Here is a 15,412-nt window from a genome sequence, read left to right as displayed (position 1 = left end):
AATAAATGTGCTCTGATGTTAATTAATTTAACTTGCAGCAACTTGAAGCAAATAGTTTAGTTTTATAATTTATTTATGAAATTCTCTTTACAAGCAGTGTCACTGTGTCACTGCACTTATACTCTTATTTTATATTTATTTTTGATATCTCCTGATGCAGACTATGTGCCATCTAAGGAATTCATACTTTGCTTATTTTTAAAAAAACTGTTGAAGACACTACTTGAACTGTATTACTAATAATAATAGGCGAAATAGATATGAAAGTTTTTCCATGCATTTCTACAAGTATTAACATCTGTTATAGCAAGAGTTTAAATTATTCACTATATAATAAACAACATACAAAACCTGGGGAGCTCCCTGTGAGCCTTAACTAGGAGGATGTAATTTAACTTATGTTGAATAAACAGATGTTGGCAAGTGAGGGTGCTTAATGATACCAGGTGGGAGCGTACTGGGGCCAAGTTTTCAGGCAGGGAGGGTGTCCCGCAATTCAGGAGGACCCGGTGCGGGCTCCACTCCCGGCACACTTGACGGTACAACCCAGGCAGGCCAAGGGGTGTGCGGGAGGGGTTCACAGACTTGGGCTGCTCCGGAGAGGGGAGGCGAAGGGGGCTTATTATGCTTTCCCAGGGGAGAGTGCCCGTCTCCCTGTGAAGGCAGAATCCAGAGTTCCACCTAGGGGTGCCCCAGACTGGCAGGTGAAGAAAGTAAGACAGTGGAGACTCGACCCAGAGCAGCCGATCCACAAGCAGACCTAGTCTTTATGGGCTGCAGTAGGGCACTGGTTACGGCCAGGGAAAAACACGCCCTACCAAATAGTGGAGCAGGTGGCTTGTTACCTGCTCCTAGAGACACTACCCAGCCGGTCTGGGGTAAAGACTTTATTAATATGAAAGGTCTAATGAACCTCATTGAGGCACAGAGGACGGCCTTGCAACCTGGGGGAGCAGAACTTAGTCGAGCTCAGCCGGGGTATGTGCCTAAGTCTAGCCCCCTCCCCTACAACCTAGACGCTTGCGCCAGGCTCGAACCTATGGCTGAAGACCCTTGTGAGCCCGACCCTTTTGACCTCACTTCCTGTCTTCCCCTTTAAAAGCCTCCACCTTTTCCCTATTTCCTCAGTTCTGTATTGGACTCGGTTTTGTGCACATCAGTGCTGTTTGCATTCTTGCAACTTTGCAGCCAGGATACCAAATATATGGGTGGCTGCCCCAAACCTTGCTATGACTCAGAGTGGAGTTTGTGACAGCACCTATACTGCTGATTCTTATTGGACCCTTCCTGCACTCACATATGCCAAGTGTAAGTGCCTTGTAACTATTTAAAAAACAGAAAGTAACACTATAAATAGTGACTTATCTTTAATGATAAACTAAACCCATGCTGTGGCCCATCATAACTCAACTCAAAAATTATACTTTTTTAATGTATTAATTACCCCATGTAATTTGTAGTGATGGCTGAGATATATACATGAAAAAAATAATGTCATGTTTTCATGGAGATAGGACATAGTAAAATTTTTCCCAGAGTGGGAGCCAATGGTGATAAACACTGGAGAACACCAATATCAAAAACATCATGTACTCGCAGTGTGCATTTTTTGGTAGAATACAGGTAACTCAAAAAAACAAATGTAGTCCATAGACAGCAAACCCCCTCACACGGCATTGCACTTTTGAATTGAAGACAGAACTGTTGACCAGTGAATGAGGGGAAGGAGCCTTGCAATATCCCAAGCCATTGGGCTACAAAGTGTTTTAGTTGCATCACATTCTAATGTAGCACTGAATCCTTTTATGTAAAGGACAGAGGCCTAAAATAACTGCTGGGATATTAAAGCTAAGCTGGAACCTGACAAATCAAATACTTTAAAAGTACAACAAAGGGATAAGGCGATGAAGAAAAATAACTATAATAATTGAAGGGCAAAATAAAGTAGAGTTGTAACTATCTCTTATATATATTTCTCTTCTGGTTCGTCCTGCTTCCACTTCAAAACCGGTCCCGCCCACACGCAGCCGACACGGTATTTCTCGATTCCTATTCGTCATTTTCCTTGTCATGCACTATACTGGCCTGCTGAGCTTAATACATCCAACAAGTACTCAAGGTGCTGCCACAACGGTAAAATAACTTTACCACCTTTGCGGGAGGCACCTGTGTCTTTACAACAGCTTCTTACACAGCAAACATCAGAAGCTAAAAATTATCGTGAACACATTTGAGAATACAACTCTTCTCTAGCGTTTGCTTCCATGGGTGCATAGATAACTCAACCTCCTTGCCACGGAGTGTTTTAAAATACACAGGCAAATTTATCACCAAATCTCTCCACTATACGCTAACACTTCTACCTCTCCAGGAAATGGACAGCTGTATGTTTTTGACACAGCACAAGCTACTGATACAATGCCCCGACATTGCAGCGATTTTCATCGGAGAAGATGGCAAAACGCCTGCCGAAAGGGACATTTGCATCAATCCCATACTCAACTCCTGTAAACAGATTTCCACACTCAATATGAATTGCGATCCTGTGGTTTACCCACTTTTATTCCCTTACGGAGACATTGGCTGGCACAAAGATTTACAACATGTTCCCGATAAAAGAACCGGCAAGCGAATAAGGCTGACTCAATGCCAATTTTACGCGTACAGATAAGCAATGAGGAATACATTTGGTATTTTGCACTCCAGCGGCAAACTATTCCAACAGTACGTCGTAGATGCATATGTTAAAACAGAGGGCGTGCGTCTCAACTATCTCAGCTTACATCAACAAGATCTGCGCGTGGAACAATACAATGTTTGAATACAGATGCACTGCAAACAAACGCTGAAAATAACAACGTACGTGTAGGCTAAATAATCATATTACCATCCACATTTCCAGGAAATCCAAGATACATGCAACAAAACTATCAGGATGCCATGGCCATAGTACGTAAATTCGGAAAGCCTGATTTATGTATCACTTTCACATGTAATCCTACTTGTCCGGAAATTCTACATCCACACTGCGTCTTTCAAGAAGTATTTATTTCTACTTGATTTGTGAATATCTTTTTCACCATTTTCCGTTCCTATTCTTACACCGCCGTATGCTACGGCGGGCGTTGGCTAGTTGTTATTATTATTGCCAAAAACTAAAATTAAACATATCGTGAATGAAGAAATAATGATTTCATTCAATAAAACAAATAAAAATTAAATGAAACCTAAATGAAAACATAGCTACAGTAATTTTTATAAATTTTCATTTTCATTTAATACTAATGCTGAGTGCAAAATGTACATGCATGCATGCAGTTGCCAGTGTTTAGAGATAAGCATTGATTTTTTGCATAAGTGCAAGTATCCCTCACTGCTGCCATCAGAATCTGTAGATTTCTTTGGTCATTTCAGATTTCACTCAGATCTCCCTTCAGAACTAAGAGCAAATATCAACGCCTCATCATGACTTACTCTGTGGATTTAATTGGCCATAATTGACTGTCAGTCAGAGATGTCTCATTATTAACAAATGGCAGGCAGCTTTGACCAAAGTTTAAGGAAAAGGCACTTAAAACATGCCATATGTTACTGTGGAAGATACAGCTAAATACTTTGAAAATTAGAGCCATGGAATATATGTCAAGCTCAAATGTCCGCCCCAGTGCTTCAAGTTTAGTCCATTTTTAGACTTGGAAAAAAATGTTATCTTTCTACACCAAAGGGAAGAATTTCATTGATTTCACCCTTATTTTGCACAGTACCATTTCAGTGAAGATTAAGCAAATGCATAGAATTCAATTGATATTATTAACCAAGGTGAACTTACAATATACGTTTAGTTTTAATGCAACAACAAACTTAGAGAGTACTCTATTAGTTGTATTCTTAACATCTGAAAACAGTATATTACTGTTAACTCATAACCCAGTCACTTCCTGGGCATAATAGCACAATATTTTAAAATAATTGAACTCTCAAATACACTCAGTGCTAAGGATTATCAATTTTTGTTTGTATATTACAATAATCAGAATTTTAACGTTGGCAAATTTGAGCAAAAGTGAGCAAATTTATAGATGTACTGTCCAACCCCTAGAGCCAATAGGGCATCATGGTACTTAAAGGCTTCTGATAAAAGCCAGTTCCAAACAGCCATACTTCAGACTAATGGGGCAAAGAACATCTTAACACCTGCCATCCCCCCAAACCATATGTAAGGTAAAGTTTGGCAGTTAGGCAGCCTGGCTTTCTTGTGGGGGTGACAGAGAAACTTTAGCAGAGAAACATTTGTTTCAAGCACTTTCCCCAATTCTGTCCTAAAGTTCACTTTCCTGACTTAGTTTTGCCTAAGTTACAAATAAAGACATACAGAATATTTATCAACTTATATGCAAAATCTCACATCACAACACAGACAAAAGCTTCTTGGTTAATTATTCCAGTATTGTAGTAAAGCCTGATGAAATAAAATCACAATTGAGAGGTAAAATACATTTCATTGCAGAAAGCAAAGAAGTGGGAAAACACATATATTTACAGTAGTTAAATAAGTTTTTTTTTTAATAATAAACTGAGTCATGTTTATTGCTTATTTAAATGTAATGTATATGGTCACTATCTATTCACTGTAAACAATATTTATTAATGTGAAAACAGAATAATAATAATAATGATGTGAAAACTAATAATAAAGCAGACTGCAGGTAATTTGCTTTTATAAACAAAACAGGAACATGCTTCTTTTATTTATAAACATCTCTTTTATTACACATTTCTTTTTTTGCATTGAGTATTAACCTGAGTAATATTACATTATATTTGAAATTTAGTGTAACATAGAGTGCACTTTAAAAATTTTATTTTCAGTTCGTTCTTCCTATGAGTTATACATTATACAGTTCTCTCTGACACTGACAACTGTATATGATAAATGATGCTATAAACAGTAATTTGTCTAAACAGTAAATCCTTACTCTATTCTATTCAAAGTAAGAAGTACAATTCTCATAAAACATAAGTACATACAGTATGAAGTTTTAAGCATGTTGCATTAGATCTTTTTCTTCTTCCTCTTCATTTTTTTCCCACTTCTATGTGGGGTCAATGTGCTTGATCAACCTTCTCAAAACAGCTCCTACACCTCTTTCTCAGTCAAGCCCCTTTCCTTCAGATCCATCCTTCTTTCCATCCATCCATTCATCCTTCAGATCTATCCATTCCTTTTCCCATCCACTTCTGCTTTGGCTTCCATTGCTTTCTCTTTCCCTGTACTTCCATTAGCATCATTTTGCCCACGTATTCATTGTCTCTACCACATCACATGTCCATACCACTGCAACCTACTTTCCTGTGCTTTGTCTAAGTAATAAACATTGACAAGAAGCTGTCAACTGAGTTATTTACAATCTGATGTTCTTGGGGCTCTGAATGTTTCACAACAATGGTAACGCTGCTGACCATAGGATTTATCGTAAAACTGTAAATAAATTGCTTTTTATGCATGTAAGCAGCATTCAAACTTTACAAAGTGCAATTTAGATGCATACAGGTAAGCAATGCAACACACATCATGATAAGCAATTCTAATATGCCCACTATGTTGGAAAATGGTTTTCTTCTGTGAAGGCTGATTAGACAAGGAATTGTCTAATGAGGAGAATCCATTCTGGGAAGAGCAAAGAAATAAACACAAACCAACCAGAGCACAATTAGAGTATCATTTTCGGAAAATCATACTTACACCCATCCAAAGTGAAAGCCTAGCACAATGTTTTCAGAAGTATAAGGCTCCGGAGAGCATTTTTAAAAGTCTTTGTTTTCAGTGGTTGAAAATGATGAAGTAGTGTGGATGAAAAACAAAAACATAGACAAATGAATACCTTTTTTTAATTCAATCAAAAACAGTATATTATGGTTTGTAACAGTAGCTTCATATTCGCTGATTTTTGATTATTGTTAAACTGTTTTGGAAGTTAACTATGAATTATTCTTGGCTTCTAGTGTTTAAATTGGAATAGTACTTTTAAACTTTTCTAACAGAAATAATTTGTATTGTACATTTTGTTCTTTCAAATATTGAAAATGGCCAGAAATTAAAAAAGAGGTTCAAAAAACTACTTTATATTATTGGCAGCCAAAATCTCATAAACAATGCACAATCTTAGCATTATTCCACATTGACTGGATTGATTCAGTAACAAGCTTAGGGAGCACTCCGTTAATCTGTTTTCTTAAATATTAAATACATAATATCGGAAAGATTTATGTTGCTTTTGTATGACATGTGTCCCATTATTCAACCTGTTAAAACTGCTGAATCTGGAAGACAGACACAAGCCCCTGAGTTAATAATTCCAGCATTATTATAAAGCATGATGCAATAATGTCTCAATTGAGAGTTAATGTTGTCAAGATAATGCTGATTTCATTGCAAATAAATGAGAAACCAGATGATTTACAGCAGTTTAATAAGCTTTTATTAATAATAATTTGACTTGTTCCACTTTTTTATTTTGAAGTATATGCTCTCTTTCCATTTACTGTAAAACAGCATTTTACATGTGAAAACAAAATAATAACCAATAATACAGCGGCTTTCACTTAATTTGCTTTTTTGTAAACACAACACAAAAATGCTTTATTGTTTAATTAATACATATTTCATTTTTTGTAGTGGGTTTTACTTCAGTGTTTGGAATACATATTTGAAATGTGGTATATGATTGTTTTATTGATTAATTGTTTTGTACTGAAAGTACGAAGTACAGTTCTTCTAGAACACAAAGTAGACATGAAGTTTTAAAAATATTGCATTTTTTTTTCTGGTGTGTCATTTTGTGTACTTTAGGTATTGGGATATTTTTGGGTACATTTTTTAAGCAGTATTTTGCCTGCACATTTTTAAGGACTTACTAACCCTGATACCAAGCCAATTTAGAGTTAAAAAGAACCTAACCTGCATGTCACTGGAATGTAGATTAAATCATGCAGAGAAGATGCAACTTCCACCCAGCGACTTGCCCGGGATTTGAACCCAAAGCATATCAAAGTCACGTGTGAGATACCATAAAATTAATGTTCTTCACCTTTAAATCTATTTTTTAAAATAAGTTAAATCCATTTCAAATATATGATATATTCTGAGATCTCTTCAAACATTTTTAAAAAGTATCAAACACAAAAAAAGCTCATTTAAGGATAAAGTATGTTAATAAAGAAAAATCGAAAATCACACTTCCAGAATATCTCAAATGAATTTAAATATCCTAGTAGATTTTTGATTCCTGCTGAAATAGTTTCCTTCATGTGTTGAAATACCATAAAACTGAAAAAACAGTGACAGTCAATGAAAATCTCAGTCATATTGAGATATCTTGAAATAAATAGGAAGATACTTCTATGTTTGAATGCATTTGAAATCTATCAAAATTAACAATAAATAATTTTGCCAACTGCTGAAATTTCCCTCAGATATTTCACAATCAATCCATTTCATTTGTCCTTCCTTCCATTAATTTGCATAGCTAATCTTGTTAACTACTGTGGGGAGCAGAGACCAACAAAGCATTTTGGATATTCTAAAACAGACATGTTGAATTAAAAACATCATTAAAATTTAACAGTTTTAAAATTTGATCAGCTTAGCCTACAGCTCGGGATATTTCTCAGTTTTAATTTGGCTTGCCATATTAGCAATGCTTTCAAATAAAGTGTTACTAATTGTGCACCGTACCAAGGCTTTAACATGAAAAATAAGTGAATAACACCATTTTCTTGTGAATTTATTCTGTTATGTATAGCATCATCTACATGTTTTACAAACATTAAAATATACAGTATGTTAATGCAATTTCGACTGTGTTTTACCCATTAGGTGTTTTTTTGAATTCTTATCTGATTTTAACAGTATAATATAACATTTTGGAGCAAATATACAGAGAAGTAAGCCAAAACTTGATGCCAGAATAGCAAATACCTCTACAGCTACTGTATACTTTCCAGGAGAGCTGATATAAGATGGAATAAATGTGATCCAAACAGTACAGAAAACCAACATGCTGAATGTGATGAATTTTGCCTCATTGAAGTTATCTGGTAATTTCCGAGCAAGAAAAGCCAAAACAAAACACATGACTGATAACAGGCCAATATATCCTAACACAATATAAAAAGCTACTGTGGATCCCATTTCACATTCTAAAATGATTAGTTTCTTGTTAAAGTTCATGTTCTTTTGGGGGAATGGAGGATATTTTACTAACCAAACGATGCATATCAAAGTCTGTAAAACTGTAAACGTTAAAACACTTAACCGCTGCTGAGTTGGTCCAAAGCATTTCATTATATTACTACCAGGCATTGTTGCTCTAAAAGCCATAAGCACAACTATTGTTTTCCCCAGAACACATGAGATGCAAAGAACAAATGTGATCCCAAAAGCTGTGTGTCGTAACATGCAGGACCACTGAGTGGGCTCCCCGATAAATGTAAGTGAGCACAGAAAACACAGAGTCAGTGAAAAAAGAAGAAGAAAACTAAGTTCTGAATTATTAGCTTTCACAATAGGAGTATCTCTGAACTTGAAAAACACAACAGTAACCGTGGAAGTTAACAAAGTTCCTAGCAAAGCAAATATAATTAATATCATCCCCATTATTTCATTATAAGACAAAAATTCAATGTCCTTTAAAATGCACTGGTCTTTTTCTTCATTGGCTCGGTATTCCAAAGGACACTTCGTACAGTGAATTGCATCTGTAAGTACAAGATAGATTGTCATGAACTGGCCATCTTTAGAAACATTTGAACTGTGCTGATTTATTTCTAAATAGAAAATAATTATGTTTTAGTTATATTTTAACTGTTATGTAAGGAAATCTCAGTATAATATGTAGGTAAAAAATACCACACAATCAAACTTCAAAGTTGCAGTTGTTTTAGGAGCAGTCTAGAAGCTTTTCTCTTAAAATTTTTAAAGAGGTTATCAAAAGTGACAAGAACCCTAATAATGTAAAAGAAACCATTGCCTTCGGCTATAATTGTTGCAGTGCTAGTGTGGTAAGAGTATAATAAGAGAATTGAAAAAAAATATTTAAAATGGTTTTGTTTTGTTTTTGTTTTTTTTTTGGTCTATGTGAAGAGTACTACCTCTAGGAAAGAAGGAAAGAAATTGACTTTGTGCTAAATAAAAACTCTGTTACAGATCAGGATCCATTTGGCTTTCCCAGTACATTGTAATAATTTCTAAGAGTATAGCAAAGTCCCAAAAAATATGCATATTTCTTCCAGACAATGGATTCTGTGCAAAGAATTAATACTCAGGCACTCACAGGAAGAGCACTGTTCTGCTGATCGAACATTACGTTCTAACATTACAAAATTTCTGTGCCAGTCTTGTATCTAAATAATATAAGCTGATATATTTATATACAGTATAAATATTATATAAATATATAACTAAATGTAAAAGTGATATATTTATTTGGCTACTTCCAAAAAAATGGGTTATGCAGCGTGTAATGGATTTACACCCCATTAAGAACTGGCCCCTAAGTTATGTTCAGTTCTACTGGGACACATTCCAATTCTCACAACTGTGGGCTAAACAAAGCAGGTAATGGAAAGGGATCAGTTTAACTAAATAGTTTGTGCTTTACACACTCTCATCGTTACCTGTGCTATTGCTAATTTCTCCTTCTGCACATGGTAGGCAATCAAAACAACAGACCGGCTTTCCTTTCTGTGTAGCTTTACGTGTACCAGGACTACAGTTTTCACTGCATACTGATTTTGGAATCTGGAAAGAACATACAAGAAAAACAAAGATATACAATTCAATACAATAACAGAGCTTATAAAATTAAATAATACTAAACTTTTACCTTTTTTATATACTTTATTTCCAAAAACCAGAGTATAACAAAGACATTCTCTCAACCAGACATATAATAATAACATAACTAATACAAGCATTTGCAACCATTTACTTAGAAATAACTACAAAGACAACAAAGGAAAAATAGAAGTACAAAGTGTTATGGACAGCTGGGATTCATACCTGGCTGGGACAGCTCCGTAATGGAAGAACCGGGGGAAGGAGTTTGCACAAGGCATACCTCCCCCTGGACAACAGAGGGCAGTTCCCCTGGCTTACTACAGGCCACAGGTTTGGAGCATTGAAGCTCAACCCTGCTTGGTCCCATGGCCACTGCCGCCACATCCAGAAGCGTGGCCAGAAGGAGATTGTGGAACACCTGGAGCACTTCCGGGTGCTCTATAAAAGGGGCCATCTCACTACAATGAGCAAGCCAGAGAGGGAGTGGAGGCAGAAGGACTGAATGAGAGAGGAAGAGAAGGAAAAGGACTGTGCTGTATATTGTACTGTGCTGTGTAGTGGGGAGCAAAGGAAAAGCGCTTCCCCACTTAAAACTAATGGGTGTTGTGTGGCAAGACTGGGCTCTGTGTCTATTGTGTCAGGGTTTGATGAGCCATGCGCCCTTGGTGGTCAACAAAATGAAAAAATAAGGCAAGACAAAATTCAACCCCCATTCAGATGCTAAATTCTGAAGCATTCAATAATGAACCACAATAAAGTGCATCATACTGCATTTTGACTTTTGTTTGAATAATAATAAAATGTATCACCTTTCCATAATCGCCAGCCCACACAATGCTGTTGTTGTTCATTATGAACTGCTTTCCTTCTGATAAAGATGCATCATAAAATCCAATATTCACAAATTCTGTGATTCCATTTACGCTAAGCTGCCAATTTACCAATTCATATCTTGCAGGAGGATCTCCATTAATGTCAAAATTTACATATTCACCATTGCTGACACTAAAATTAACCTTCTTCAGGTACTGCAATAACTGTTATATTAAAAAATATTGTAAACATTAAAAAAGGTTCAAAAAGATCAGGCCATTCAGTTCAACAGTTCTTCAATATTTGTTTGCCTAACAACTTCAAAGAAACATTAAAGAGAAGTTTGAAAATTCTACACTGCACTTTAATTCATACTGCTAAGTAACTGTTAAGTACCTTTTTCCATATAAAGTACAATATCTATTACATTTCCACACATCCATACAAAGAGATTAACTACAGCAGAAGTATAGGCACATTAATTTTAAATTATATTCACTTTAACAAGATTTTATAGCCAGTATTATTTAAGTGAAAACCCCAAGAAATGTTGAAAGGAAATTAATTAGATATAGACACATAATTTAAAAACTAAAGTGCCTTTGTTATACTGTATTAAGTCTGAAAAAAGTATAAATGCTATATGAAAAGCTTCTTACCTGCAGTGGCAGTGTATCGTTTTGCTTAGCTATGCAGAGTTCTTGATTATCCTGGCAAGCTAGAAGGTTGTGGAGCGCATGTGCTACAGCATATACAGCTTTGTACACATTATATGTAACTCCTAATTCAGAAACATCAATGTACAGATTATTAACTTGCTGTAAATCCTCCGATCCTGTACAGGTTTTAGAATTTGAAGCATTGAAACTGCAATCAAACATATCTTCCCAAAGTTTAATCAAACCTGTATTGCCTGGAGTGCTAGATGGACGAACTGACATTAAAAATTCTTTCAACCCTGGGATTGCTGCATTAGTGATTGTAAAGCCAATCGCTCCTTTAAAAATCTGGTAGTTTTCCATAGTTGCCACATTTTTGGCAGAAATCCAAGATTCACTGCCTACCCACTGTAGACCTGTAACATTCTGAAGCAGCAGTTCCTTAGCTAAAAATTCCACATCTATTAAAGACACAAAAGCTACAATAGTCTTGGAAGAAGCCATTTTAATTACTTCGACTGTTTTAAGAAATTTCTCTCTTGGATTGGTTCTGTAAATAACTTCTGAATATTCAATGCAGATACCTTCCTCTTCAGCTGTTTTTATAAAGGTAGCCATGCCAGAATTGCCGTAGTCATTGTCACTTCTTATCGTCCCCACCCAGGTCCATCCAAAGTGTTTGACAAGTTGTGCCAGTGCCCTGCTTTGATAATAATCACTTGGTATTGTCCTAAAAAAAGTGGGAAACTCTTTCCTGTTGCTGAGACAAGCACAAGTAGCGAAATGACTGATCTGTGAAAATAAACCAGTGAGATTTAATTTATGTATATGCATAAAAAAATGTATATATATTAGAAAGTTAATATATATATATATATATATATATATATATATATATATATATATATATATATATATATCATTTGTAAATACTTTTAAGTATATCATGTTAATAGATTAGGAGAAAAAATGTATTACTTTTATGCAACAAACTGTTACATGTTTATGGTAAATCTATTTGTTGTGGTTTTTTACATATAAAAGACTTGATGTAACCTTGGTATCGTTTTCATTTTTTTTGAACAATTACACTATCATATTAATTAAAAATGTAAAAAGGATTTACTACTAAACCACTGAGTACAAATGAAAAAAAAATTGAAGCTATCAATAATAACGATAAACAATTTCTTACCACTGGTATGTTAAATTGTCCAACAAGTGTAGCAATACTAATAGTTGTAGAAGACGAAGACTCCCCTATGACTGCGTGAATGCTAAACATTTGAGAACATGGCAGAGTTGATGATTGTGCTTCTCCTGCTCCACTCATTAGTGCCATTGCAGCTTTAATTGCCAAAGAAACAGTGCTACAAGCATCATATATCTTATATCCCAGTGACACTTTGGGCAAAATATCCGTTTGGCTGTTTATTTGTTCAATCGCAAAAATCATGGCTTCAGCAAACTGATATTCTTTATAATTTAAACTATTAAAGTAGAAAAAAAATGTCACAGTTTAGAACTTAATACTTGCACATATTAGATAGATGGACAGAATACTCACCCTTTACAGTTTAATGCTTCAGGAGTTGACTTAAGTGTGGGTTTGGATTCTATAATATTATTATGTAGTGTAAAAATTCCTCCTAGGATGAAGTCACCAGTTTTTGAAAGAAGAGGATTATCAGGATTTCCCCATAAACTGCAAAGAGGATTTTCACCCCTTACTGAAAGAGCCAGCACAATTATTCTCAGAAGCATGTCTCTGAGTAAATTACAAGGCACCAAAGATAAAGAGCTGGAGTTGGCTGAGTTTATATACTGTTCTGTCTGAAGGTGTTACTCCTTCAATAACTGCAAAGTAACAGAGGTTTACATGTCCCTAATGTACTCATGTTAGCCATGGGATTTAAACATTGGCTGTTTTTACTTCAGATGTTATCCTTCATGTCTTCAATGTAGAAATTCTGATATATTACTGTTCTCCTGGTAATAAGAAGGAGAGTATATTTTTTATCCAAAAGCATGTTATATATGTACTTTTTTGACACATTTTAAGATTTTGAGACACTGTACAATGTACACATTTATTACATTTGTGCAAAGAGAATTCTAAAGAGAAATACAGACAATAGCAACATTTAGTTTAAAACCAATGGGATTCTATTCCATATAAAATCTACTAATGATTGTACTGTATTCAAAAATATTCATTATGGACACAATGCAATAACAAATTGCTTGCTGTCTTTCAGAGCTTTGCCTTTACTTTGATAATTGGATGGGATTTCATCTGTGAAGAATTTGCATATCCTTCCTATAGTCTCATGAATCTCTAATGCAAAGGCACTGACTTTCCACACACATTGTAAAGACATGCTGCATGTTTGACTGACAACATTTAATAGAACTTGTGTGTATGAGCATGGCCTGTAGAGAACGAGGTTGCTTTTTGTCTTCTGCTTGACACCACCAAGAAGAATTGTGAATTTCCCCATGGGATTAATAAAGTATCTATCTATCTATCTATCTATCTATCTATCTATCTATCTATCTATCTATCTATCTATCTATCTATCTATCTATCTATCTATCTATCTATCTATCTATCTATCTATCTATCTATCTACCTACCTACCTACCTACCTACCTACCTACCTACCTACCTACCTACCTACCTACCAACCAACCACGGTATGGTCTGGCTGTCTCTTATCCTCTACAGGAAAGCAAGTTTAGAAAGTTAAGTGTGTTGTCCAGACCTAATCATGGTCATGCTTAAACATGACTGTTTCATTCGTCACGAGGACACATATAAGACAGGACTGGGAGCAGTATTACAATGAATAAATAATGGACTTCCCAATTATGCACCTCTGATGTATCATCTGTTTAGATGTAGTCTTGCGGTGCAAGATTAATGAATGATAATACACGTCTGGGGACAACCCATTAAAAACATCTGTAGTGAATAGCGACTACACCCACAGGACTTCTTAACCTTAAACACCCACCCCCAGTTTCTCAAGTCCATCTGTTTGAAACAACCACCAAGGATTCAGGAAGAGAGCAAAAGAAACTGAAAAAAAGATTTGATGCTGAGTGAAAAAAGGCTAAATTAGCTGTTATCAGTTCAAGAACTCAGTGGCACAATGTAACTAAACTTAATGATTAATTTGTACATCTTCATAAATGCTGTGTCAGAATACAGAGCTATGTGGATGTGTTTCTGTCTGATATACAGTATCTGTCATTTTGACTACTGCATCACTATATGTCATAACAGTGACTGAATGCCAATGAGTAAGGTTTTTCCATTGTGACAGGTTATGTTTATTTTTAACAAGAGCAATGTGCTCTCTGCACATGCAACACACCTATGTTTAACAGGGGTCATTCTGGGAGAATTTTTGGATGCACAGTTTATCGTAATCAGAAGTTTCTTGTCTATCAAATCAGGTTAACAAGAGCATCACTTCTATTTGCAGTTCAAAATCACTGCCCCTACTTTAAGTGCTGCCTTCATGAGGCATAGGATTGGTTTAGAAATGAGACTCTCACTGAACCATCTTATGGTTCTCACCCAGTTTTAAGTACAATTCACTCATGGTTGTCTCCACTGCCTCACCAAGACTAATTGAGACCAGGTATGCTGTATGTTTCCATTCCAAACATACAATACCATGCATACATGAGAATATTCTTTAGTGATAGAACATACTACACTAAAGAAGAATCAGAATTTGATGAGCCATTATTGTCACAGCAGATAGTGTCTTCTTGCGATTAAATTTGATTATCGTGTATTAGAAACTTCAGATGCCTCAAAGTTCATTGTGCTTTTATATCAGAACAGGATGCAACATATATATAACACCAGGCAGTCAGCCCATCCTAAGAAGGTCAGAGAAGAGGTAAGAGGAATACACCTTCAAGTGACTTCAAGAGAAATATAAAAGAAAAGGGTTTGGCTGAGGAAGAAGAAAGACTGTATGCCTTTGCCTGAAGACTGCTCCATGCAAAAATATTTATATCACAAGATGACCTTACTCATCTAACTAGGGGAAGACACTATTTATTTGACTCCCTGTTATGCATA

The 15,412-nt window shown here is 35.6% G+C and overlaps 1 protein-coding gene across 1 annotated transcript; it reads right to left on the bottom strand.

Moving 5' to 3' along the window:
* Positions 1-7,807: 7,807 nt before the first annotated feature.
* LOC114669600 (extracellular calcium-sensing receptor-like) lies at positions 7,808-13,082 on the bottom strand. Its single transcript, XM_028825782.2, has 6 exons — positions 12,878-13,082; positions 12,506-12,800; positions 11,311-12,102; positions 10,648-10,875; positions 9,676-9,799; positions 7,808-8,757 (listed from the first exon to the last, which is right to left on the bottom strand). The coding sequence occupies exons 1-6, from the start codon at positions 13,072-13,074 to the stop codon at positions 7,844-7,846; spliced, it is 2,550 nt and encodes an 849-aa protein (XP_028681615.2). The 5' UTR covers positions 13,075-13,082; the 3' UTR covers positions 7,808-7,843.
* Between the last annotated feature and the right edge of the window lie 2,330 nt (positions 13,083-15,412).

The sequence above is a fragment of the Erpetoichthys calabaricus genome, chromosome 2, assembly GCF_900747795.2.
Source record: "Erpetoichthys calabaricus chromosome 2, fErpCal1.3, whole genome shotgun sequence".
Taxonomy (NCBI): domain Eukaryota; kingdom Metazoa; phylum Chordata; class Cladistia; order Polypteriformes; family Polypteridae; genus Erpetoichthys; species Erpetoichthys calabaricus.
Note: the sequence above shows the minus strand (reverse complement) of the source record. Positions and strands in the feature narration are given on the sequence as shown.

What these genes read in the sequence shown, in the direction of transcription:
- LOC114669600 (XM_028825782.2), bottom strand. Translation starts at nt 13,074, where the DNA reads ATGCTTCTGAGAATAATTGTGCTGGCTCTTTCAGTAAGGGGTGAAAAT. An exon ending in GACAATTTAACATACCAGTG is followed by an intron (nt 12,103 to 12,505) that starts GTAAGAAATTGT and finishes TTATTTTCACAG; the next exon opens with ATCAGTCATTTCGCTACTTG. An exon ending in ACGATACACTGCCACTGCAG is followed by an intron (nt 10,876 to 11,310) that starts GTAAGAAGCTTT and finishes TTAATATAACAG; the next exon opens with TTATTGCAGTACCTGAAGAA.